This window comes from Pocillopora verrucosa, chromosome 1 (genome assembly GCF_036669915.1).
Source record: "Pocillopora verrucosa isolate sample1 chromosome 1, ASM3666991v2, whole genome shotgun sequence".
Taxonomy (NCBI): Eukaryota; Metazoa; Cnidaria; class Anthozoa; order Scleractinia; family Pocilloporidae; genus Pocillopora; species Pocillopora verrucosa.
In genome coordinates, this window is record NC_089312.1 from 30,861,268 (window position 1) to 30,887,141 (window position 25,874).

Sequence of the window (25,874 nt, forward strand, 5' to 3'; positions counted from 1 at the left end):
TCCAAAGCAACATAAATGTGTTTATTAATTGGGAGTGTGCTGAAGGTAGCTGCTTTTATGAGAACATAACTTTATTAATATCACCTTAAGCAAATTTACCAACTTAGAACTGCTCTTGCCTCGCAACATAGTAATGTCACTTTTACCCAAAGTTTAGGATTTACCTTTCATCCTCACTGTTTGGGGAATCAAATGGATGCATTATTAATCAGCATTTCTAATCAGCATTTTTAAGTCCCACATGTTTTACTGAGGAAAATGATTGAATCAACCTTAATATAAATGTCTAAGCCTCCATACCTTTTCCCATTTCATGGTTGCAATAAGTAAGCCAACAATTATAGTAAGTAATATGTAATTTTTAGATATATGTAACCCCTGATGTAATACCTATCACAGTGACTGCAACAAAATATTTTAAGGTATACACACTAGTGCCACTCAATACTAAAATCAAATCCTTAACAAAATCAAAAAGGTGTTTTCCTCTTTTGTCTATGGTTTATAAGACAAGCTTAATCACCTTCCACATAAAGAAAATCAAGAATGAAGACTTCCAATAAAAATTGAAACTGTCTAATTACCCTATTCAAATAGTCCATTTAGGACTTGTAAAGCTACTACGATCAAAATCTCATCCTCCAATATACTCACTAGTGACACAAACGGTTGTTCTGATTGTAAAATCCTACAGTTATAAATTAGTTCAGATGTGTACTTCATTTTCACAGAAAAATTTGATTGAGTGTATGACATCAACAAATCTCTAGTTTTTGTATGTTCACAACTTGTATATCTCTAGGAAGAAAACTAGAAACAGCATTGCACTCCTAAGGAATTTACCCTGATGTCTCTAAATGGCCTAGATTGAAGAGACATATATTTCATCAAAGCAACATCAACAATAAATGACAATGATGACAAGTTTTGATAAGAACTTTGGTTACATGAATTTGTTAAAAAATTATCTCACTATTGCCAAACCTTCCATACATGCATTTTTTAACAGCTTAGACATAAAGTAAATAAGTATACTTAGTACTATGATAATTAGGATGCTCTTTTCTTTGATAAATATGAATGGCTTTCATAAAATGGCTGGTTTTAATAGCTGGTACAGCTATATATACATGCATTCTATATCACCCCACCACAACATTACCTGATAAAAAAAATAGCAGATTGTTGTGACAAGTTGAGAATGGTCGTCCAATATCTCACAAAATATTACTCTTTATATAATAATCTAAACTATCCAAATTCACACATTTTTATAAGTTCTCATCCCTATGATAAACGTGTTTCCAAAGACAACTCATTAATGATGTCGTCATTGCCAAAACCTTGCCCTCTCTATTAATACATCTCAAAAAATTATACTCCATTTAGCTGTACCCCTCCTCTGTATTAATCAAAATGAGACATCAAAGTGTGGAAAGAACAATATAGAGGCATTCCCTTGTATTTTTATTTCAACACTTTTGTCTATTGTCACCCTGACTTTTACTACTGAACAGCCACAGGCAAAGTGGATCACAATATTTACATAACAATTACATGGGAGCTTCAGAGTCCATTCATTAGATAATCCACCTTGGAATATCTTGGTCTGTGGAATGCAAACCACCAAGGACGACCGATCAAAACAACAGCAGCACAAAGGAACAAAAGACCAAATCCAAGAGCTATAACCAGGGATGGATATGTGGTGTGATTGTCACCATACAATTCTCTTTCCAATTTCTTTGGAAGGGATGTTCCTGAGACTAGAAAGAAACAAATAATTTCACAACCTTCATCCCAGAAGTGAAGATTATCACCATCATTTATCACCTTTTTTAGAAATTCAAATATTTCTTGATAAATTTGACCTCTATGCACTCTGTTCTCAACCTTTTGACCCCTAAGAGTGTTTAGTATCTAATTTCTCCTTACCATACAAGCCCTGGATCACACAGTAAGGTCTCGAGAATAAATAAAAAGATCATCAACTACACATAAAGTACTTTTGATTGTTAAACAAGTTCTCCTCATCACCATCTTAGGAAATGTATCAAGAATTTATAAAATAGAGAATATGCATAGTAATGTTTGGGTGTGAAAGCTTAAAGCTTTTATGCTTAACTCCTTCTTCTAAACTCATTTTTGTTTCACAACTTGATTGAAAAGTTTATGAAAACATACCCTGGTCATGTATATATTTGAGGGATACAACAAACATCATTTTGCTCTTAATTCTCAACACTTGCTTTCAACTCCATACATCTCAAAAAGTCAAATTCTTGTTTTTATTTTCTTCACAGATTTGAGTTCTTGAGAGCCAATTGCATCCACTTATTTGTACAGTGATGAAACCTTCTTTCCAAGATTTCAAACCATTACCCTTATCAGGAAATTACCTTCAATTCCAACTTTCATTGTTACATTGAATGTTTCCTTCATTTCAGTACTATAAGCTGTGGTCTTTGGAAGAGGAGTTACAGATGTCTGGATAATAATAAAAAATATCAACAAATGTTTCTGAAGCACAAAAAATCCTTTCAGTCTTAAAAGGAAGATTTAAAGAAATGTGTTGACCAATAACAGACTAGCATCATCAGCTTGATGTTCAATCTAAAAGAAATACTTGAGTGGTTTAGAAAATAACAAAGATAGCAGTGGCTATCACTATACTCAGAAAATGAATTATGAAAGGGTGAGATGTCAAGGCTACTGATGTGTATTCACATTAAAGTTTTAGCTTTGATTAAGAAAGGTCATATTTCATTTTTGTGGTTCACACACAGAAGGCACAGGGAAATCTTCAAGTATGCTCAGCAAAATTGGTGCAATGGACAGTGCTTCTCCTCTTAAGCAAGAGGTCACTGGATCAATACCAAGAGATAGCGTGATTTTTTAATTACCTTCTTCAAAAGCATAAAATAATTTAATTTTGCTTAAAGCACAACCATTGATTGTAATCAGCAATTAAGAACCCACAACTATAGCTCAAAGTGCAGCGTTTGTCTTTCCTTTCTTCAACAAAAATAAGGTGAAGGTTCAAGTGTACTTTTTGTGAGTCAAAAAGGTGTATATATGAGACCTTTACATTATAGAAATAATTTAAGGTTACTTCCCACCTTCGCAGGTATCCTTTGGGGAAAAAAATTTGTACACAGAAGAAAGCTTAATAACTGCAGATTATGATAAAAATATAATTTAGGTGACTTTTCTTTTGAGCAAGAGTCAGGAGCCAGTAAAGCATGAAACAACCACAGGTTCTTCTATTGAATTTATTGGGTATTGGATCCCGCAGCATGAGTAAAATGGCTGCAGAGTCTTATTCACAAGGCATCAATCAACAAAAGTGTGTCAAGCTTTTTTGATATTCTGATTGGTTGTCTAGATATTGGTGTCTAAAGTTGGAGTAACTGAAAATATGTGAGGTGTGTTACATAAATGGACAACATGGGACAAATACTTCAAATATCTAAAATTGTCTGCATCTATATACCCTATAAATTTGCTCAAAACCCCAAAAATTCTCCCAGATGACTTGCCGAGGTCCAAGATTATGACACCTTCCTCAATTATCAACTTTTATTTGAAAATACGTTTTTCTTAATATCTTGGGTACTTTTAAAGATTTCAGAGATTTTTTTTGGAAAAATTAGATTGAATGTTTGAATTCAGTTCAGTCAAATAAAAGAAAAATCATATTTTTCCACCTCTGAAGGTGGGAAGTAATCTTAAGTTATATGAGCTAGTCTGTGGATTTACTGAAAAAGTTAACAGAATTGGAAGGACAACATGATGGAGTAATGGATGAAAGTGAATTTTGAATCAAAACAACAACATACAAATGGCTTTCAGCTAATATCAAATTTTAAAAAAATTGCATGATATCATAATAATCATTGTTAGGCTGCAATAGTCACCTTTACAGATGAAACATCAGCATGTGACTGATCAGTAGGTGCACTTATCACTTCAGAAGCTGGTTTTTCTGTGGACACATCTTTTAGTGCTTTTCCATCTGCTTGAAGTATAACTGCATTATCTGAAAGTCAGAAGAAACTCATATTCAAAACATTTTATGACAATATTATTATTTAAAAAGGCAGTCTCTCTTCAAAGAGATTTTAATGCCAAATACTTTCAGTCTAAGGCTTAAAAGGGCTTTCAGTCCAACATCTCAAGTCTCTGGTGACTCAAGATTTAAATCTTGAATTTTGCTTCAAAGGGTATTACAAGCTTCCTTCTATGCAATCTAGTCTGTGCAACTACTTTTGTTTTATTGATAATTGTTATGAGTGGCATGATAAAACATCAATTTCATGCCACATATCATAATATGAATTTAAACAAATGGTTGCTGGTTTATCTTCACTTAAATCTACCTTATGTCCTGTTCCTAGTTTATTCTGTAGTCATACACTATTTATCATAATGTGCCACTGAACATTAGACAGTGGGAATGAGCAACATGTGACAATCAAGTCTTTCGCTCTAAAGCAAAAACATTTCAAATCCCCCAAAATGTCTTTTTTCACAGTGTTCCTAAGGTTACCAGGACTGTATCAATAAAACTTACTAATCATATCACCAATTACAAAGAATGCAAGCAGCCAAAGTTGATTGAACCAAGCATAATTGGATTGAAAACCATCAATGCAAAACAAACTTGAAAGGGAAAAGTTCCCTAGTTTTGCTTGCTTTGATTCTGTACAATGATTGGTTAATGTAATGGATGACGCAATGACGAATGGTTGCTTAATAGCTCGCTCCACAATACTATATCTCTTACTCATTTCTGCTCAACTTTGCTATCGTTCCAATGGGAAAAGCCTTCATAACAGCAAACTGGTTTTTTGCCCAAAATTCAGACTTACCTGGCCGGTCTACAACACGAGGTTTCTACACGATCCTTGCTTAACTAGCTCGTCCATCCGCCATCTTGGCAGAACTATCACCGTAAAAGGTTATTACAATAGACGCCTGAACTACTATCCTAATTCTTCGAGCTCCTACCAAGCTATACGAATACGTGTATCCGGAGACGTCTCCTTGAATCCTGGTCCCGATAAATGTATTACTTGCAACAGGACTGTGGCGACAAACCACAGAGCGGTTAGCTGTGACTCATGCAATGGATGGACTCACATAAAGTGCGGGAACATTAAGCCTAATCAGTATAAAGCTATGCAATTGATGGATAACTTTGAATGGTTTTGCCAACCCTGTCTGGACGCTAGATTATCAAACAATGTTCCAGATAACACTGGTGATTGTGTACAACACAAAGACGACTACCTCGAAAGGTTTGCTGCCTCTTTGAATACTTCGCACAATGATCTACGCATCGCGCATCTCAATGTATGCAGTCTTCGAAATAAAATAGAAGATATTCGTCTTCTACAGAAAATTTGCAGATTTGATGTCCTAGCAATCGGCGAAAGCCATTTAAACGCCTCAATACCTGATAATGTACTACAAATTCCTGGTCTTAAATTCATACGTTGTGATAGATCTCAACGTAAAGGCGGCGGCGTGATCATGTATTATGCTGAACATTTATCCGTTACTCATCGCAGAGATTTGGCAGCCTCAGACATTGAAGCTCTCTGGATACAGGTTAAATTTCCTACAAACACTACTCTGTTCTCCGTAATCTATAGGTCTGAGCTAGAGTCCATGAATTTCTTCGAAAGCTTTCGTGGAGCCCTCGAAAAAGCTTGGCTTAAAACTGACAGCATCTTTATACTTGGCGATTTTAACTGTTGTTTATTAAATAGGGACCCTGACGGCATACCTACTTTGGGCAAAACGAAGAAGCTGATAGAGACCTTTGAAGACTTCAACATGCAAAACATTATCTCTCAACCAACTAGAATAACATCCACAACGGAGTCCCTAATTGACCTTATTGTTACAACTAAAGCAAACATGGTTCGTCAATGCGGCGTGCTGCCATTGGGCATATCTGATCACAGTTTAGTTTACGCCACTTTGAAGTTGAAATCCAAAAGACCCCCTCCGAAGATTGTCCGCTCAAGAAACTTCAAGAGATGTAACATTCAAGATTTCAAGAAAGATATCGAACGAATACCTTTTCACGTACTGGATATATTCGAAGACAAAGACGACGTCCTTTGGGGCTGGAATCTTTTGTTCAACGATGTTTGTGATGTCCATGCCCCTTATAAAGACGTCAAGGTTCGCAGCGTCTGTTCACCATGGATTAACAGCGAAATAAGATTAAAGATGAACAAACGGTTTAAATTATTCAAAGTAGCCACTCGCACAAAAGATCCGGTCAAATGGAAGGAATACAAAAGATTACGTAATGAAATCACCACGGACGTACGTCGGGCGAAAACTAAACATTTCAAGAACCAACTACTTGAAATAAAAACCGCTGCGGAGTATTGGAATCTTCTTCGCAATGCCACTGCACCAAAACTCAGAAAGGCTATTGGACCCTTGAAGAGGGAAGACGGTTCTCTGGCAGTCGATAGTAAAGAAAAATCAAATCTGATGAATTCTTTCTTTTCTAATATAGGAATTAATCTAACAAGGAACTTTTCATTCACAAAAGTCAACGCTGCCACAACATTAAAGTCAGTTCCTGTTATCAAAGACGTTATTTTATCAAAATCCGAAATTGAAAAGTATTTATCAGATCTTAAATGGAATAAAGCTACCGGTCCCGACCAGATTTCTTCTAGAACTCTAAAAACTGCCGGGAATACGTTGGTCCATCCATTATACCATATTTATTGTGAAAGTCTAAGATCTGGCTACGTGTTTGAACAATGGAAAGTGGCTAGGCTGAGCCCTATCCACAAAAAGGACGATGAGAGCGACATGAGCAACTATCGGCCAATTTCTATTCTCAGTATACCCAGCAAGATCCTTGAATCAACGGTCTCTCAGAGAATCGTCAACCATACATTCCACGAGCACAGTTTAGTCACTGAAAACCAATGGGCTTATAGGAAAGGCTTTTCTACTGAATTAATGCTTATAAAACTGACAGAACAATGGAGACAAGCGGTTGATAACAGTAAAGTTGTCGGCGTGGTTTTTGTCGATTTTCAAAAGGCCTTTGACTGTGTATCGCATAAAATATTGCTGCATAAACTCGAGATTGACTTTGGGATCAAGGGCAACCTGGCTGCTTGGCTTCACAGCTACTTAAAGGGGAGGCGACAGTTCACAGTCATTGACGGCGCAGCCTCTGATTTTGCTCGCATTAATACAGGCGTTCCTCAGGGATCAGTCCTCGGTCCAACCTTGTTCGCACTTTACACAAATGATCTACCTGATAATATAACAAATGCAACTGTTTTTATGTACGCAGACGATACCACCCTGTTCTGTATCGGAGACACCGTAGACATTGTTATTGCCGAACTGAATGCTGCTCTCAAGGAACTAGAGCTATGGTGCTTAAGAAATCAACTATTGCCTCACCCCAAGAAATGCGAAGGCATGCTAATTCATCGAGGAAACTTCACTGGTCCACTACAGTCATTAATACTGATGAATCATTGTATTAGATGGGTTAAACACACCAGGCTGCTTGGAGTCTATATTGATAATAGACTTAACTGGGACTACCATGTCAAAGCACTAAAGATCAGCTTTGCAAATAAGCTTAACATGCTGAAGCGCAGCTTGTTCTTACCAAGACCCATGCTACTGGACTTATACTTTAAAGTAATCTACCCATCAATTATATATGGTATCACCGTCTGGGGCGGCCTTACTAATAAGGAGGGCCTAATTGCATTAGAGTCTTTACACTGTAGAGCGGCAAAATTAATTTTTAACTGGCCATGGGATATGCCTAAGTCTGACGTACTAAGCAAAGCTCGATGGTCTTCAATTGAAACCACATATAAAGTTAATTTAGCTAAACTGATGTTCAAAATAGATAAGAAGACTTTACCTATATCCATCTTAGATACCACCGAAGAAGTTGACGTGAATACTAAGAAAAATCTAAGAAGTAATGCCAACATAAAAGTACCAAAATTCATTACATATTACATGAAAAACAGTTTTTCCAGAAGAGGACCTATCGTTTTTAACACACTTCTCCAAGAATCAAATTTAAGAAATATAACCATTAAGCAGCTCTCCTCGTTAGCCTACAAATCAAAGGCACTTTTAAATTTGAACTTTAATTCCATTTCTCCACAGACAGTGAATTTTAAGGACCCCAATTTTAAATATTTTTAGATCTTCTAATTTTGATAGGCTACTTTAATTATTGTATTTTACCACATTTCATTTTATTCCATTTTACGCACGACCCCACAAGCGTGTAGTCGCTTTAACAATTATCGTGCTTAAATAAAGTCTTTGTCTTGTCTTGTCTTGTCTAATCAACTGTATTGTGTGATTTGATTGGTTAGCTGTTCTCCAGTCAGGTAATTTTGCGTTAAAAACTGAGTTGAAAACATAAATTGGCCACTGTAAAGAGTAAAAAAGCTGACGTTTTTCCCAGTCACCTTGGTAACACCAGCTGTGCAGTAAAAATTTGTATATTTGTGCATTTTCTCTTCAAGCTCCTTGTTTTAATAAAAGTCTGACCAGTTGAACAAAAAACAACCATTGAACAACAATTCCCTACTACACATAATAATAATCAAATGATAGAAAATGGTTGCTTGAAAACAAAAGTAATTCAAATTTGATGTCAGAAAATAGTGTTAATTTCCTGCAAAGCAAACAGGAGATCATGTGACAGGAAATTCAAAGAAAATTATATCAATTGAATTGGTTAATAATTGTTTCATAGCATTGTAAGACGCAACAATTAATTAGACAATTCATTAATAAATTGGGTATAACTACGAATATAATCCCTTGTTTCAACTGTTATTACCACATCTTCCTTCCTTCTAGATCTTCATTTAAAGGGAATTTATTTTAATTTGTATCCCTCAAGTTACCGCGGCCTGTTAACGCTTTGCTTGAATTGTTAACAGTAAGAATGATCTGAATATGTTTTGAAACGATACGACTAATATGACCGTGCAATGATGTATCAACCCCGAACCAATAATTAGCGACCAGAACATGGAACTAAATAACTGTAGATCCAAGAGCAGCAACATAATAAAACTATGAACTTGTTACGCTATCCCACCCTCGCATGTACTGTCCTGTGCATACGAAGAATTGGGTAATTCTACAGGCACCAGCTCATTTACCTTGTTGCAGATCTCGGATCCCAACCACAGATCCCTCCGCTTTATCGCTCACGTTAACAAAGGCCTTAGAGCACAACTCTTGAGGCCGACAGTTGAGGTAGAAACAGTTAAATTTTTTGTCCTCGCCAAGTGTTGGTGGTCGAGGGTAAAACAGGTAAACTGTGCAGTTATCATAACTGCAGCAACCTTGTTCACACTGTAAGGAAGAGTTCACGGTAGATCCCTTAGGGACAGTGACAATTCCGTTATCTTGCTTGGCGTTTTCCTTGGCCTGTGCGATATTGACCATTTCGCCAGGATATCGCTGCTCCATTCGACAAGAATCTCCTTCTGCATTAGTACCCACCACCAGTGCAGCAACCAAGTATATAATTAAAAGAGCCACTTCGTATCGTTTCTGTCGCTCCATCGTGGATTGGGATGTAAAAACCTCACAAAAAGGCAGAAAATTACAATTTAACCAGCCCCCATTATGCGAAACAAAACACGTAGCGTCCTCTTAGGTGTGGTCACGTGCCTTATTTTAGTGACTCTTATTTGAAGTGAAAAGGCTACTGCTGTGCAAGAATACTGGAGGTGTTTTTCGTTAATATCGAAATCGGACCAAAAGCGGAAGGTGCGGAGGCCTGACCTTTATTCTGATTTCTTTCCAGTACGTTACAGCCTTGAAAGTGTCGTGGGGTAGATATTAATTACCAGCAGTAGTTGAATTTACAAAAAAAATTGAGGAAAATGGACAGTGATGGTTTACCTATTGTAGGACCAAATGTCGATTACACCAAGGTACGTTCCTGTGTAAAAATTATTAGCTCATGCATTCTTATACTTTAAAATCAATAACTTTACTTTTCCGTGTGGTACATAGGATTTTTTGTAGTTGAAAAAAGAAAACGTCCATTAAGAAAATGCTTTAATCTGGTCGTGTTCGGAAATGGCATTTTCTTGCTCAGGGGCATAAATTAATTTCCAGTGTGGGTAACCGGAGTGTATACAGATCGTCTGCACAACAGAGTAGGGCAGACAATGAATTGACAGAAATCAGTGAAGCTAAGCCTGTGCTTCCTTGTCTCTTGTTCTGGTACAACTTGTTTGGGCTTTACCATAATCATTATATGATTCAAATGGTAAAATATTTTAAATGAAATGTGCGTAGTCCTGTTCAAATGTGAAATTGAATGAGTTATGTTTATTTGGTTCACAGGTTGGGCCTATAAACCACAAGAGAACTCTAGCATTCCTCAATCATTTTATTACTCATTCTGTTAGATTCCTGAACAGATTTTCATGTGTTTGTGAAGAGGTGAGTATCTATCACAAAAGTGAGTAATTAACTTTGTTGCAAAAATGTCTTCAAGCACAGGACCAAGGAAAAGGGTGTCTTTCTCCCTGAATAGGGGTGTCCCTTCAAAATAGGTGACGGATATAAGGATTATATGAACTTTTTTTCGGGACAAAAGTTTGTCTCCCCTGAATGGAGGTGTTCCCTGAATGGAGGTGTCCCCTGAATAGAAGTGTCTGAAGGGAGAGGTTCCACTGTATAAAGCAAGAACTGATTAAGAAATGGTGATTATAACTTAAGCAACTGAGAATATCAAATAATTGTTTGTACCTCATGTTTTTAATTACAGAAATTAGCAGATTTATCCAATAAGATCCAGAGAATTGAAATAATGATGAGCATTTTAGAAGCCAAGGTAGGACTCATTGCTGCATTTGCAATATTCGAAAAGTAGGAATTTAAAGTAGAGGTGTTATAAAATGTTCAAAGCCTTGGAGAATCTTCAGGTCTTAGAAAAAAATTACTGGAATCCAATATGGACATAACCTGCTGACAAAATTTTGTCTCTAGGCTTATTATTTCAGTTTACCTAATAAATAAGTGAGAAGTACTCCTTCCTTTCCCTCGAAAAAGTTGCTTTGTTGTGTGTGTTACATCAAAAGTTTTATGTATCATCTTTTATATTTTATGCTTTATATTTATCTAATTTTCATACAGATATTTTTGTTTTGTTGCCAAGTGTTTTATACATGAGCCTTGTTGCTTAGAATATTGGCCAACCACTTCCCATGTCCTTGACAATAAATAAATTATTACATTACATTATGATCAAACCATGTTTTTTTTTATGAAAATACCAACCAAAAGCAACTTTGAAAAAGAGAAGTGGGTTAGGAAAGGTTTTATGCATACATTTGGAGTCAAAATAATTCTCCTTTAAGTGTACAGTAGTTTCCCAGAGAGTTTTGTCTACAAGTGAATCTCTTTTAAATCATTGATCTTAACTGATTGGTTTTATTCTCAACCACTGGTCATGATGAGAAATAATTACACATCAATTTATCTTTTTCATTTGCATTGTAGTTAGCATCTATCCCAGGCCTTGAGGATGTAACAGTGTCAACACCTGCACCAAGTCAGCCTGACCAGGAAGCACCCGCTCCTGCTCCTGCTCCAGGCATGGCTCCTCCTCCAGCTCCTGGTGCACCACAACCATCAGCAGAAGTATGTTAACCCTTTACACCCTAGAATCAGTATGCATTTTCTCCATAAAATTCTCTATACATTTCCTAAGGTACTGACAAGGAGAATTTGTTTAACAATCAAGAGCTTCTTGAGTTGGTGTTCATTTCCTATATTCTCCTAACCTTAATGTGTGATTGTGGGTTGTTATTATAAGAAGAAATTACATGCTAGTCAGTCTTAGAGATCAAAGGGTTGAGTTAACAAATAATAACAGCGTAATAGTGTAGCCTTAATAATTAATAGTGGGATCTTGGTAGTGAAAGGGTTAAATGATACCCATACCTCAAACTTTTTAAGATATACCAGTAAGTCCCCCTTCTTATAATGAGGACTTTAAGAAAACCACGATGGCAACGGCAGTGAGAATGTAGCAAAATAAAAGCTATCTGCAGAACAGTAGCGAAACATGTACATTTTAAATTTTTGTACATTTCTTAGCTGTCCCATACAAATCTAAAACATGAAATTGCCAACTTTTACATCCTCTTAGCAAGGAAACCTCGACAGCAATTTGTTCATATTTTTACCTTGAACTCAACACTACATTCACATGTTATGCCAAAGTGAAGATGTTGTACTGTCAGAAACATTGAACGTATCTAGTTATCGGTGAAAGTCTTAGAGGAAAATAAATTACATTTTTTCAGCAATGTTTTATCACAGGTCACCATAGTGACATCTTAAACTCCCTATTTATGCATCGGAATGCATGAGACATTTTCTCAATTGGTGGGTTTGTTGGACTCCTCATTATAATGCCCAGGTTCAAGTCCTGGTGGAGTCACAATCTTGTGTACTTTGGAAAATATTTTACTTGTGCTACCCAAAAGAACAAGTTTGTGTAGCTAAAGCAACTTTCTCCCCCAAGAGAAACTTTCTCTTGAGGAGAAGCCTTGCATGACATCCCAAAGAATGGCTAGGAAGCAGACTTAAGCCTTTAACTCCCAGAAGTGATTAACATAAAACTTCTCCCTACAATATCCATACATTCTTCAGCAAACAAGTAATGAGAATATTCAAACTTACCAGGTAGAATCTGCTATCTTGATCTAGCACCAAGTTCTCATAACTAATTTACAAGGAAATGTGTAACAGCTACAGGGGAGAATTAACAATCAGATCTTGGGAGTTAAAGGGTTAAGGAACAGAGGATTGGCCCTGTGATGGACTGGAGGGCCATGTAGGGGGGGAGGTGAGGGGTGCTAATATTGCTGGTGAGTTAATGCAATAAAAGCATGAAAACCTGGATGGCCCTTTTGGCCATTGAGTTGGCTTGACCAAGTTATCTTGATTATCCACACAGGCATCCCATCCACCCACCACAGAAGAACCAGGTAGGAATCAAAATATTGGCAACTTAGTTGGAGTATTTTTTGCTAAAAATTGTAAAACAAGAACTTTTAAATAGTTTATGATGTTTATCAATATCATGATAATTAATTGTGCTGCTGTAAAAACAATGTGATAATTGCAAACTCTCAGTAGGGGAACACTGATATATTTCTAAGTTTTCTTTCTAAGGTGGTCAGGATGGGTTCATCTTCTGTATTAGAGAAATAGATTTGTCATAGTTTGATAATTCTTGAGATGTCAATAGCTAATAGACTTAGCATTTATGATTTAAAAAGAAATGTCCTGGTCCCTTTATCAGAATAGAAGGTTGGTCTCCTAATCTCAGCCAAATGGAGCTTGCACCAACCATTGAAACTATCCCCAAGTGTTATTCTCTGTTCAGCTAGCTCAATTCACTTACTACTTGTTTTATCCTTTTTTAATTTTCTATGAAATTTACTGATCAGCTCCAGAACCAGAGAAACCAGGTAGGCTCAGCAACGGATACAATTGCCATACTGTCAATTTACTTAAAAGAAAGGAAAGTGTACATTACAATTAGGCACTTTGCCTTAGAAAAAACTGGAAAAACTTTATTCAAAATCCAATTTAACTAACTATAGACTGCTAAATTCAACACTTTTCAGGCTCAGCTGGACTGTATATAATATGCTTGACGAAGGGCTTATGCTCAAAACTTCTGTCAGTGTTAGAACCCCTAAAATTGTGAGGTGTCCTTGTTAAAAGATAACTTGGCATAAGGGATAAGCAACTCAGAACATTGTGACATGGTGCTTTTATGTGTCAACCACACAAATAAGTCTTTTTGATGTCACCAAAAAAAATGTTGAGGAAAACAACCAGTAGATCATTTATCTTTTCTTTTTTTCTGTTTTTTTAGCAATGACTGTTTCCAAAGATCCTAGATATGCTAAATACTTTCAGATGGTTAAAGTGGTGAGTATTTTTCCATAATTAAAGGCAAAGGCAAAATTAGAGGAAGAAAATAAAATGCAAATGTTATGATAATTCTTACTGCGACTTGCTACTTTTGTCACATTCTAAAGACTGTATATAGTAGGTGCTTCTCTTTCAAATATACCCCTAATTTGGGACTCAGTAAACAATTAACACTTTGATTTGATGCTGACACCTCAATTGTGTACTGACAAATTACATGAAAGTTCAGGACACAGAAGCAAACCCCAAAATCATGTACAAATGGCAGTTACTGTAGGGGATTTAGTTTTGTAAGAGTATGATTGGCATTTTCCTTGAAATGGGTCAACACTCCATCAATATTTCTCATGTGAACAGTTCTCTTAAGTTTCATAGTGAAATGGAGAGGATTCAAATAGAAATCTTAACCTGCTTTTTTATTCTTGTCTCAAATTGTCCCAAGGTTCCATCAGGCTTGTTTAATTCTCTTGATTAAGAGGGTGTAAATTCAGTATAAACTTGTGGGGGCACTTTTTCATTTTTTAGGGTGTCCCACTGATGGCAATTGCACCCAAAATGCGAGCAGAGGGCCTTGACCCAAGTATGCTGGAGTAAGTATCATGAAAATCTTCCTTTTATTGTCCTCTCAGCCAGTTTTCAAAGTTTTTTTTTATTTTTGATTATTAACCATCACAAGCATTTCATACACACAAATGATTTACATGTTCTGCATACAGCATAGTAGGAGGTGGGGTGGGTGAGTGGAGGGGGTACTGGACTTGTATTCTGTCCTCCATCCTGCTACTCAATGGATTTTTGATTTGTTTATGGTTGCCCCATCTTCAACTCCTTAGCTGTGCTGTGTAAATAGCCAACTGGTCTGCCTCCTGCCAGTTGAGATTTTCTAGCACTTTGCAAAGTACTGTTTCTCTCTCTTTCATTTTGTATAGTGCTTAGAGGCTTGCAATAAGAGTTATATGATTCTTTTTTTTCATGGCATTGTTTTCCAGAAATCCTGATGCCCCAGCCCCAGATGGTGGCCCAGCACCAGCCCAGGAGGATGACTCTGACTCAGAGATGTCATCAACGTCTTCCTTTAGTGATGACGATTGATAGATGGTCATTGGATGAAATGCTTATGATCCCTGTGTACTACAGCCTAAAATGAACCTTCAAACGATCTTAATACTTTGAAAGGGAAAATGTGAATTTTTATTTGCCAATAGTACTTTCAAGAACCAAATTAAGAATTTGTTTTTCATTGTGATGGATGCCAGCTGAAAAATATTCTCTTTCTTCCTACCTGACGCAATACATCACCAATCATGACTTTTTTCTATGTCTTTTGTTTCATTTTATCATTTCACTTTGTCCTCTGCCTGTTAAAGTCCATTTGACAAATAGATCCCATGTTTCTGTGAGTCAGTTTAGTAACAGACAATGTCAAAATGTGGTAAGGGGCACACAAGGTGCCGCTGAGCATGTCACTATTGTTCTCATTTTGGTATCTTCTGTGATCTATTACTGTACAGACAACAACAACATACCATCTACATTTGTTTTACATGAAGAAAAAGCAACATGTTGTTTTTGTTGATATCTATTATGTGTCTGTCCTCCAACAGATCATAAGTAAGAACCAGTCAAAATTCCCGCATGATTCAGCTTATCATATAAATATGTACATTTTTGATAAAGCCTTTCCTTTGTTTGATTGTGCAATTACAAAGGTCTTTAGTATGTTTTCATTCTTTTTCACATCTTATGTTATATCTTATATACAAGATATGATTTTAAAAATGTCCTTTACAGATCTTTGAGGCAATAGATAAAGAATGCAATGTGCCTGCTTCCAAAATTACAGTGTTGAATAAAATTTCTAAGTTAAAAGTCTACTTGAGTAGAATTTGTAGAAGCGTAGTGGGTATTACATGCAATTGATACCCCCTGAATTCTATAGTCATCATCGTTAGAGTCTTTGTGTAGGTATTTTACAAACAAAGATATAATTATTTGTAAATATAAATTGATGCAAATTTTTACCAGCAATAAAGCTTGTCATGTCGATGAAGAATTAATGTTGTTTTCAAATTTGACACTGAAGAAGAGAATACTGTGTTAAAATCGCTTAATATTTAACTTCTTGTTCTCCCCGAGATGCACTCTCGATGCCCCATTTCTGATGAATACTGTTAACTGCCGCTTGCAAGCTTATAGACGGAGGTGCTTATACCCGAAAGGGTGGTGACTTTTAATCGGATGTATTTTTCGTAAGGCTATAACTGGGAGAGGAGCTTGGAAGCGGTAGTTCGCGGTATGAGCACTAGTCGGAGTAAAAACTGTGAATTGCGTGGTGACAGAATGTCGTGAGTTAAGATTTACGCGCCTCTTTGACTTGTATCAACTATTTATGATAAGTTGAGGTTGGGCAGACAAATTCATTCTTAGGGGCTTTTCCCTTGAAGACAGGGAGACCTCCGTATCCCCCTTCAGTTCGAGGGAAAAGCCCTGGGAACTAGTTTAATGGGCTAGGGTTTCTCTTTGAGCCAAAGAAAGCAAATTGCCGAAACTTATTCCGGTTGTTAATGGCATTACTCAATTATTAGTATATCTAATCCTTCCTGGGTGCGCGGGCGGGCGCGCGTCCATCTCACTGCTATCATTCCGGTTCTAACTTAATTAGAGTTTCTCGACAGTTTGTAAGTACTCTTTTGAACTTCTTAGCGGAGAAAGGAAATGCGTGAGTTACGCGTCCAAACCTCCAGGCCATTCGTGAAAAGAGCTTAGTAATAATTCCTCAATCAATATTCATTACTGACGCGCTTTTACATTTCACTCCAGCCTTTTCAAGCACGCTCAAATTAACATCTTGCGGTTGACGTTGCGAAATGAACTTGAGAATAATGACCGTCACTCTGATTGGCTGAAGTCTGCATCTAACAGCCAGTTGCCACATAAATTATATGCAACTAGACTAATGATTAATTGAACTCATCAACATACATCTTGGTAGCGGTAGAAACTTGCAAAGCTGTGATGCGTTTATTCATGTATATCATTCCACAACGTCGAAACTAATGGTACTCGCGATGATTTAAGTTTGCTCAATGCGTAAAATAATTCCTTGCCTCGATAAGGGAAGCCATTCAAATGGTTCTAAGTACACCTGAGCCGGTAACGCAGTTGTATTTTGAGCCTGAAATCCGTTACCTTTCAATAATAATTGATCTTACAAATTAAATATTTTTTTTTTTTCATCCTCTATTGCCCACTTCTAGTACCCCTTTGAAGTGTGGGCATGAGAAATGATCCTTTCCATTGCAACCTAAGGTTTTAGTTCTTGCTGTTTCTAAAAATATCGACTTCGGTAATACCCTTGGTGCACGATTTGGGCTGCGGGTGGTACTAATAAAGCCGACATACGAATTATTTACTTTAAAAATATATATTAAGGTGATATTCCAGAAATATCTTCCACTCTTTCAATAACCATTGCCTTACAAAGGTGTTGGAATATTTGAGCAAAAACTCTGAACCCACTTGCATAGTTGAATAAAGCTCTGGGTGTTTGCTTTTGTCTGAAATTTTCTTACGAAATTTGAATTTAAAACAAACTGTTACGACAATAACTTAATAAATTATGCAAAAACGTTATGTTCATCCTTATTGAAACAATAGCACTGGTACAACTTCTTGACTATAACTGTTCCTTGTAACAACATTGGGTGTATTTGAATGTCTCAAAGAACTTCTTGACAATTAGGAACTATTTCACGCAAAATTTTCATCCCTTTGCAGTTAGGGGCACCACTTTGCTCACAGGACCAAAATATATCGACATCTGAAACTGCTTTTAATTATTTATAACGACTTACGTAAAGCTAATATTGAATTATCAGGTATGTGGAAGTTGTTTTGATATCCGTTCAAACTCACGCAGTGTTCTGCTAACAAAAGTGAAAATTACTGTTTGATGTATTGCCCAGAAAGTTCTTAGCAACATAGCAAGGTGATGTTACCATCTCGACACATCACTAGCCTTTCTTCTGTAAAGGTTAGAGAATCTCGACTGCAATAATTCCTTCCACGATGTCAAGGAAGAAAACAACTGCAAAAAAGCCCGGAATCATTCAACAACGAAACTTCCAACAGCAATTGAAAACTGTTAAAAGTTTAGTCGAGGACATCGCTGATTCAGAACATCCTGAGGATCACGAGATTAAATTGAAAATCAAGGAGAAAACTGATCAAGGCTCTCCATCCTTTACTCAAAACTTCACACGAAACCGGGGACGAGAAAATACGTCAAAAACTCAGTCAGGCACTTCTTCTTCTGACGCATTCTTCGATAATAATGGTTTTTTTAACGGATTTGACAGCGACTCGGAGAGCGAAGACAGTGGGGAAGATTGCGTTGAACAACAAACCGAGACTCGTGAATTAACAGAAGTCGAGAGACTCGAAGAGGTTCAGACAGACTTGGAGGAAAAAATAAAACAAACTAAGGAACTGCTCCAGAAAACAGACCGAACGAGAAATCAAAGAATGCATGGCCAACAGAAGTTGAGGCGACTTGAGCTAAAAGTTGAAAAGTTGGAGCAGCGTCTGGAAAAGGAGAGAGCAGGAAAAACTCGATGGACTTTTGTGCGCAAGAACGTAAGAAAGCCTAGGGTTGGATTTCACAGCAGCGATTTGTTAAATCGTAAGGTTCCACTGGCCGAACTGTTAGTAGCTTCATCAGAAAGCCGACCTCATCTGGCCGATGTTGTTCTCCAAGAGATGCATCGCGATGTTGCTGGTCAAAATCAAGTCGACGATGACCCCTCACCAAAGCCGAAAAAGCTTTTCAAATCGAAAGAACTCCATGAATTTGAGAAAAGTCTTCAAGAAGACGACTCCCAACAGCACAAGAAATTGACAGAATGTACAACCGATGACTTGTCGCCGGTTGAGGCAGCCAAACAGGGACTGAAACAAGACGAGAATGAAGAAGAATCTTTGGAAAGCTTCAACATAGAGCAACTAAAAGATCGAAAAGAGATGGATAAGGGATGGCTTCGAATCAGTGACAGGCCTGACGGTTTCATAAAGAAGATTCAAGATGTGTCAGAGACAAAGCAGTCCAAGCAGGCTTGGGTTAGCATCAATGACCAAGGAAGTCAAATGTTTGCGAGGAAAGTGTTCCGGGCTCAGGTGAATGGTGACTCATTCCTCGCGCGTTCATTGGACGGGAGAAGAAACACGCTTAGCAATCGCGGAAAAACATTGAACGTTGATAAAAGAATGTCTGTTTGTGGTTCCGGAGAGACTCGTATCAACAGTAAAGACAAAAACACAGTCAAACGTGCCGGACGATCATCATCTGCGCAGTCCCAGCGAAAAGCGATGGTGGTGAAAATGGACACCGTTACTGGGACGAATACTTTTCTGCCCCCGATTCCAAAGTCTGAAGCGAAGAAACGCCCAAAAGACGAACAAGTGGAAAAAGTAAAAGATGAAAACGACAGTGAGCAACAGAAAGAAAAGATAATACTGATTCCTAATCGAAGGCGACTGGCCAGAAGAAGAATCCAGATTTACCTAAAACAGCTGGAATTTGTCAAGTCACACAAACTAGACGAAAAGGAGGTTGTAGAGAATATAGCATCCTCAGTCGAGGACTACCACGGCGGCAAATCAAAAGAAGGAAAGAAGGAACATGACGCAAAAACAACTCCACGGAAAACTTTGTATTTAATTGGAGCATTGTCAAAAAATCACCTTTACCCTCCCACAGCGCTGCCGAATGATCTATTATAATGTTAGATTGCTACAGTAAATATCAATTTGAGTGTCGAAAGAAATCCGGATTTGCTTTGGTTTCGCTGTGCTGCAAGTATTAACTGGTCCAGACTTGCGCCACTTTTTCAAACAATCAGATGCAAAACTAAAACCAATCGCGACTTGGTCGCCCGCGTTTTCCCGCGCTTAAGGCAATTTGGTTGCTGTCACTATGAGCTCTCATTGGCTCTTAAAACAAATTAGAGCTCCTTTTTCCTTTGTTATGATTGGCTCTTGTGATTGCCTTGGTTTTGATTTTATGGCACTTCGATTAATACGGAGGAATGCAACCTTCGATCCAAATGATGACGGTCTTCAGCACAACCGTAAAATTGTCGATACAAATGTGACAGCGAACGTCTTAAAGCATTGTTGTAGGTAGCTTTTATACAACTCTTTCAAAATAATCATACATTGAGCCAGCGACAAAATTTTCCAGGGGTATCGTTGCAGCTAAAATGAGCGTTTGTATTCCAATTCCCGACGATTTGCAAAGGAACTGATTTCTGATCACAACCCTTAAATCTCTTATGGTGAAGAGCATCACTGTGGTTTTCCTAATGAATCAAACTTAAGGCTCTTGAAAATAAGGAAATGGTCAAAAACTTAAAAAAACTCCTGATTTTTTCTAAATTCTCCTTGTCAGTGCTATAGGAAGTGTATAAAGAACTGTATGGAGAATATACATGCTGGGTGTAAAGGGTTTAACGCGCTATATGCATTTTGAATATATCATTCATGTCAAGCCGAGGTTTTGCGTTTTATTTGATAAGAACTAAGCGTGCAACTTCACTCGAATCTGTACTGTGTACATGTAACTATGTACATGTGTCATGATGGTCGTTGGAAAGCACTTGGATTAAGAGATCGATTGTGTTACGTTAGCGAACTCAGGATCCAGTTTTCCAAAAGTTGAACTAGCCGCGAAATGCTGTTTGTAAATTTTCTCTTTAAAATTGCATTTTTAGAGATGCGTGGTACAAATTACGAAGAATAGTCAGTCTTCTATGAGAAATACAGATCTTCCCACTGCAAAAACCCGGTAAATCTTATTTTGCATCTTGAAGGTATAACGAAAGCCAATTCCACTTTCGGTTTGCTTTACCCAAATCACTTACAAAACTTTTGCCTAGACACTCTTTATTTACGTTCTATCAGAGAATGACATAACGAAAATGATAAATTTAAGATTCAGGTGTTTTAACAAGTGGAATTTGTGATCAATTATGTTTCTCTGTTGCCGACGTCATCAGTTAAGGGAAATGTTCGTTGCAATCAGTTTGTGCGTGTGTGTACCCACTCAGTTTCACTGTAAGCCCAACATAATGCACTAATTAATTGAAAACTTCGAAACCTTGAACACAGTAGTGTCGGAAGTACACGAATTATCAATCTTAGCAAATTAACGGGAGTCGATCATTGATATACATATCACGTCACCTAGCACGTTCCAAATACTCGACATTAAGATCTGTCCTTCATGAGAAATACCAATCCCAAAATTGACTCTTCCCAGACAAAATTAACCCCTTTATTGGTAAAAATTTTGCCGTAGAAAAATATAAGTTTGAAAGTTTTTATACCCTTTCTTGACTATGAGGACCGTGCATGTCATTCTAGTGATATTTCCCAAACCTTATCTCTTGACCTTCACTTCACCGACTAATCCTAAAAAATTGTGATAAAAATTGTCTTTTGCTGACACGCATTGTTGAAATGTGTTATACAGAGGTTATGTTTCGTGAGCTAATTGCTAGATATGAAACTAATGGATGAGTTGGAAATCCAAGGAAAAAGTTCTCTATTAGCATTAATCTCGTGGCAGCATTTCATCTAGATCGGCAACAGTGTAAGCCACAACAGTCCACACCGCAGCACACAAATCCATGGCATCAGGGTCTTGTACAGTCATGGTGTCACCATTTGTGTGGTGAAACAAGAAGTATTTACTGTTTTCATTGTCCAAGCTTCCACCAGGTACCCTATGTCGGATCCAAGGATCGATATCCCCACCGAGATTAACAGCTTTGAGATTGGTGGCGTTAATTGGCTTCAAAAGCTTCACTACCTCCCTCATAATATCTGCTGCTTTTTTACTGCCTTGAAAGGCTATTCCTACAGGCTTAAAGGTTCCATAATCAGACTCCATCACTAAGCTGAATTTTCCAGCGTTTTTTTTGTGAAGGTTATACTGTTTTCCTCCAAGGATATTCTCTTCTTCTCCTGTCCATAGCACCATGCGCATTGTACGTTTTGGTTTGAGACCTAATCGTCGAATAACTGACAGTGCTTGCCAGGAAATGAACGCCCCGCCCCCATCATCCATTGCGCCTTGACCGACATCCCAGCTGTCTAAGTGACCGCCAACAAGAACCACCTAAAAGTCAAGAAAAAAAGACATGATCATTGTACACTGACGAAGTTTTTGCTACGAAATTAATAGCGGGAGATCAGTGTGACCCAACAAGATAATATTATCCTCGTCTGAATAAAAGGAAAGAGATCTAGCCATCAAAATTGAGCTGGGGGATTCTGCGTAGCGGCTAGAGAATTCTCATATCACCCAAGTAAATGAACATCTTGTTCTTAATTTTGTCTTTTGAACCATACTGTTCACTAACGCTCTTCTTGTTTGAGTGAAGTGAAATAAAAGCTATTTAGAGCACAAAAGCCAATCAGAGAGAAAGTATATATGAAGGATATAGCCTTGCCTATACCGAATTCCTATAACTGCGACGTGCTCAAAGAACAGGAAAATGCAGGCGACCTATTTTTTTGGAATCCCTTTGGTTGCCAGGGTGGGACCGGGTGGTTGTAATATTAAAATGCACAATACAAAGCGAGGGATGGTTTTAACAACCAGGGGTATTAGATTTGTAATAGAAGCCTTAGGGAATAACTTGTAGACGGAAAAAAGCAAATGATTGGAGAGAAAAAGAAGACCGGATGAATCATTTAGAAGAAATAGTCTTTGTGGGGCGAAGAACAGGCAACGTGACATAAAAATTTAAATCAGTCAAGTTCGAAGCATCATATGGAACCCAGCTCGACTTTGAAAATTTTCCAGATAAACTCTTCAGTGTTTGACCAAGCAACATTATCGACGAAACTACGCTCAGACGTAACCTGCTGCACTTTTACAGTGACGTGACTGGCCCCAATCCAATACTGTTGGATTGGGGCCAGTTGTCCCAGCCTAAAAGAAAGTTTTGAAAAGCACTTACCTGCTCTGGATACACGCTACCTTTTATTTCAGCAACCGTGTTCCTAGAAATTACAGGCGGCAAATTTTGGGCTTCCATTTTCAAGTTGACGATTATTTTCGTTCCTCTTGCTGCCATCCTGGCCATCATTTCTGCATCTTCTATTGTAATACAGGCTGTGGGGATTTTCTTTACTCCTATGAAACACGACATCAATATATATATATGAATGGGAATGCCATATCTAGCATTGTAATCAATCAAATATTTTCTGCTCGCGCGCGATTAGTCTAAACGCATCACATGACTGAATACTTCCCAGCTAAAAATGGGGAATATCCGAGGATATACCTCAAGGGATATTCCACAATTTCAAACCTTACGTCAACTACGATGAGCCTCCATTTAAAAGTTTATTCAAGATGACAGAGCGTTTTGGGGTTGTTACAGAAAAAGGGACATTTTTGTTTGTTAATGAGATCATACCGGAGAGTACTGAAAAGTGAACATCCCGGGCAGCAAACAGTATTTTTTTCCCGCGTCGCAAATATTTGAAGGTATATATTTGATGATAAACACTATAGCCTCTTTTTGGCGCGAAAATACGCTCGTATATTTGTCTTTGGACATTATCTGTTCCTCGAAGCTTGCAGTTTTCCACCAGCTTCGCTCCCGGAAAACTGTTGAAACAGTTGAAACAGATAATGTGCACGCACAAATATCAGTGTGTATTTTCGCGCTAAATGGAGACTATTGTTTATTCTATAGCCTATTACTGATATGAATGAGCTGCCAGGAACAAAATTTCCTACCTGTAACTCTGGTATCTGCAAGGATCTGTTCTTGACCTTTAAAGTTTTAAAGTCTTACATGGTTGTCTGGTTGATGACCGATAGGTAAAAGATATGTAGGTAACACAGGCATACTATACCTTCTTTATAAACTTGCCAACCAGTATGAGGACTGTAAATAGAAAATGGAGTCACAGAACGGATGAGGGAGGCAAGACCACCAACCTTAGCCACCTCTATAGCGCCATATACTCGATAAGCCACTGTCTTTCCATAACTGATCCACTTCTCATTAAAAACCACAATTTTACCCTTTGCCTGCAGGGGAAAAGAAATGACATAATCTAGATATACCAGGGAAGTGAAAAAGTGCTATAGTTACCCCGTTTGCTTTACTTTTTGGCATTTTTTAAGGGTAACTTGACATTGACTTTCACTGCAATCATCGAAAGATTTTTCTCTTAAAATAATTCAGAGGGAACAACCTGCTGGCCACCTCTTTAGCCCAGAATCATGACAAGCATTTTAGTTGGAGGATATGATCTTCCACGGCTTTTGTCACTCTCATCACGAAGTTTGCCAGTTCTTGTTGGTGGCACCAGGCTAATTTACATTGTCATTTTTTGTGGAAGTTAAAGTGGCTTTAAGGTTTGAACGAGCTCGCTGCATTTCGAATAAGTCCCAGTGGGTTCTCGCTGAAAGTTTGTCTCTTCACCCAGTAGTCTGAATGGGTACAAGCGAAACCCAACCAGATGCGGATAGTAGGTTTGGAGAGACGTCGCAACTCTCTTTTTTGAAGATCCTATAAGCATACTTCTTGTATTAGGGATATTACTGAATTTGGGCAACTGAAACTATGAAGTACAATTGATCTGTTAGTGATCCGTTCGATTTGTAAAGTACGTTAAAGTGTACGATGTACCATATACCTCTAAGGCCTGGCATGAAGTTCATCAAATGAGCCCACAACCAAAACTTCTGCAGTTATACCTTCAGGCAGAGTACTTACACTGCCTCCGAGGCCAAGCAGGGCAATAGAGTGATTCCTGGGCATAATCATTTGGGCTGATTCCTTACCACGCACCCAGTGGGTTACATTCACTTCTTCACCATGTACATTATCAAGTTTGTCCTCTTTCAGTTCATCAAGCATGTAATCTATAGCATGCTCCAGATTGGCAGAGCCTGCAATTCGACTGCCAAATGTATCAACAAACGTTGCAAGTCTATTGTAAACTTGATGCTTTCCTGGTCCTTTTGTTAAGAAGTCTATAATCTTGTTTGCATTAGCTTGATGATCTGCCATCTCGTTCCTTACCATGTTTAAAGCTTTGTTAACATCCCTGGCTGATTCTGACATTAATGACAGTGAGCAAATCAGAACAACATGCAACCAAATAATCCTTAGCTCCATGTTAACCCTAAAATTGCACAAGAAAAAAAAATTAAGAAAAATCTAAACATGACAGTGCAAACATGTAATTTATAGCATGCTCCAGATTGGCAGAGCATGCAACTCGACTGCCAAATGTATCGACAAATTTTGCAAGTCTGTCGTAGCATTTCTGAGGCATGGAAGTCTTACAGGGCTGATGTGACGTGGAACATTTTGCTGTCGCGGGAAGGTGATTCGGTGAAAACTGACGTTAGAAGACTCTTGTTTTTAACTGCCTCGAGAGGTAAGATATCTCGGTATTTCAACATTTCGCTTCAGCGGAGTTAGATTTTCAGACCAAGACACGCATCATTTAGAGTTTTATTCGTAACTTTCATGCATTTCTTCATTTCAGGGTACTCGTAGGGTGGTTGACCTGTGTTTTGAAGGAGACAGGTGTTTTTAAACGTCGTGGGGGGGGGGGGGGAGAGGGGGCGGGGTCAATCCTTGAGAAGGCAGTAGTTCCAAAAGCTCCTACTACGTATTATCCTAATGAAACGATTCGCGAGAAGATCATGAGGCGGTTTATTTCACCAAACCAATTTATAACTCGCAGGCGATAGTTCCTGCATTGAAAGAGGGAAGGAGCGAGGTCTGCTCCTACCCGACAGCCCCCCTCGCTCCCTG

The 25,874-nt window shown here is 37.9% G+C and overlaps 4 protein-coding genes across 4 annotated transcripts; 2 read left to right on the plus strand and 2 right to left on the minus strand.

Annotated features, from left to right (window-relative positions):
- LOC131788236 (uncharacterized) lies at nucleotides 1-9,708 on the minus strand. Its single transcript, XM_059105326.2, has 4 exons — nucleotides 9,204-9,708; nucleotides 3,918-4,039; nucleotides 2,400-2,487; nucleotides 1-1,766 (listed from the first exon to the last, which is right to left on the minus strand). Exons 1-4 carry the CDS (start codon nucleotides 9,610-9,612, stop codon nucleotides 1,567-1,569), a joined length of 819 nt encoding a protein of 272 aa, XP_058961309.2. The 5' UTR covers nucleotides 9,613-9,708; the 3' UTR covers nucleotides 1-1,566.
- Nucleotides 9,709-9,787: 79 nt separating this feature from the next.
- On the plus strand, nucleotides 9,788-16,072 carry LOC131788201 (WASH complex subunit 3). The gene is made up of 9 exons (XM_059105278.2): nucleotides 9,788-9,986; nucleotides 10,405-10,503; nucleotides 10,832-10,897; nucleotides 11,566-11,706; nucleotides 13,031-13,061; nucleotides 13,527-13,547; nucleotides 13,961-14,016; nucleotides 14,545-14,609; nucleotides 15,009-16,072. Exons 1-9 carry the CDS (start codon nucleotides 9,936-9,938, stop codon nucleotides 15,109-15,111), a joined length of 633 nt encoding a protein of 210 aa, XP_058961261.1. The 5' UTR covers nucleotides 9,788-9,935; the 3' UTR covers nucleotides 15,112-16,072.
- Nucleotides 16,073-17,928: 1,856 nt separating this feature from the next.
- LOC131788168 (trichohyalin-like) lies at nucleotides 17,929-20,435 on the plus strand. The gene has a single exon (XM_059105237.2). It carries the CDS (start codon nucleotides 18,088-18,090, stop codon nucleotides 19,795-19,797), a length of 1,710 nt encoding a protein of 569 aa, XP_058961220.2. The 5' UTR covers nucleotides 17,929-18,087; the 3' UTR covers nucleotides 19,798-20,435.
- Nucleotides 20,436-21,544: 1,109 nt separating this feature from the next.
- Nucleotides 21,545-25,229, minus strand: LOC131788233 (carboxypeptidase Q). The gene is given in 4 exon segments (XM_066169037.1): nucleotides 21,545-22,195; nucleotides 23,043-23,218; nucleotides 23,953-24,130; nucleotides 24,735-25,229. Coding segments are annotated over 4 exon segments (1,413 nt in total). The 5' UTR covers nucleotides 25,227-25,229; the 3' UTR covers nucleotides 21,545-21,628.
- Between the last annotated feature and the right edge of the window lie 645 nt (nucleotides 25,230-25,874).

Coding starts and splice junctions, on each gene's coding strand:
- LOC131788236 (XM_059105326.2), bottom strand. CDS start 9,612: ATGGAGCGACAGAAACGATACGAAGTGGCTCTTTTAATTATATACTTG. Junction 2,488..3,917: donor CTGATGTTTCATCTGTAAAG/GTGACTATTGCA, acceptor ATTATTATCCAG/ACATCTGTAACTCCTCTTCC. Junction 1,767..2,399: donor AATGAAAGTTGGAATTGAAG/GTAATTTCCTGA, acceptor GTTTCTTTCTAG/TCTCAGGAACATCCCTTCCA.
- LOC131788201 (XM_059105278.2), top strand. CDS start 9,936: ATGGACAGTGATGGTTTACCTATTGTAGGACCAAATGTCGATTACACC. Junction 11,707..13,030: donor CACCACAACCATCAGCAGAA/GTATGTTAACCC, acceptor TTATCCACACAG/GCATCCCATCCACCCACCAC. Junction 14,017..14,544: donor ACTTTCAGATGGTTAAAGTG/GTGAGTATTTTT, acceptor TTCATTTTTTAG/GGTGTCCCACTGATGGCAAT.
- LOC131788168 (XM_059105237.2), top strand. CDS start 18,088: ATGTCAAGGAAGAAAACAACTGCAAAAAAGCCCGGAATCATTCAACAA.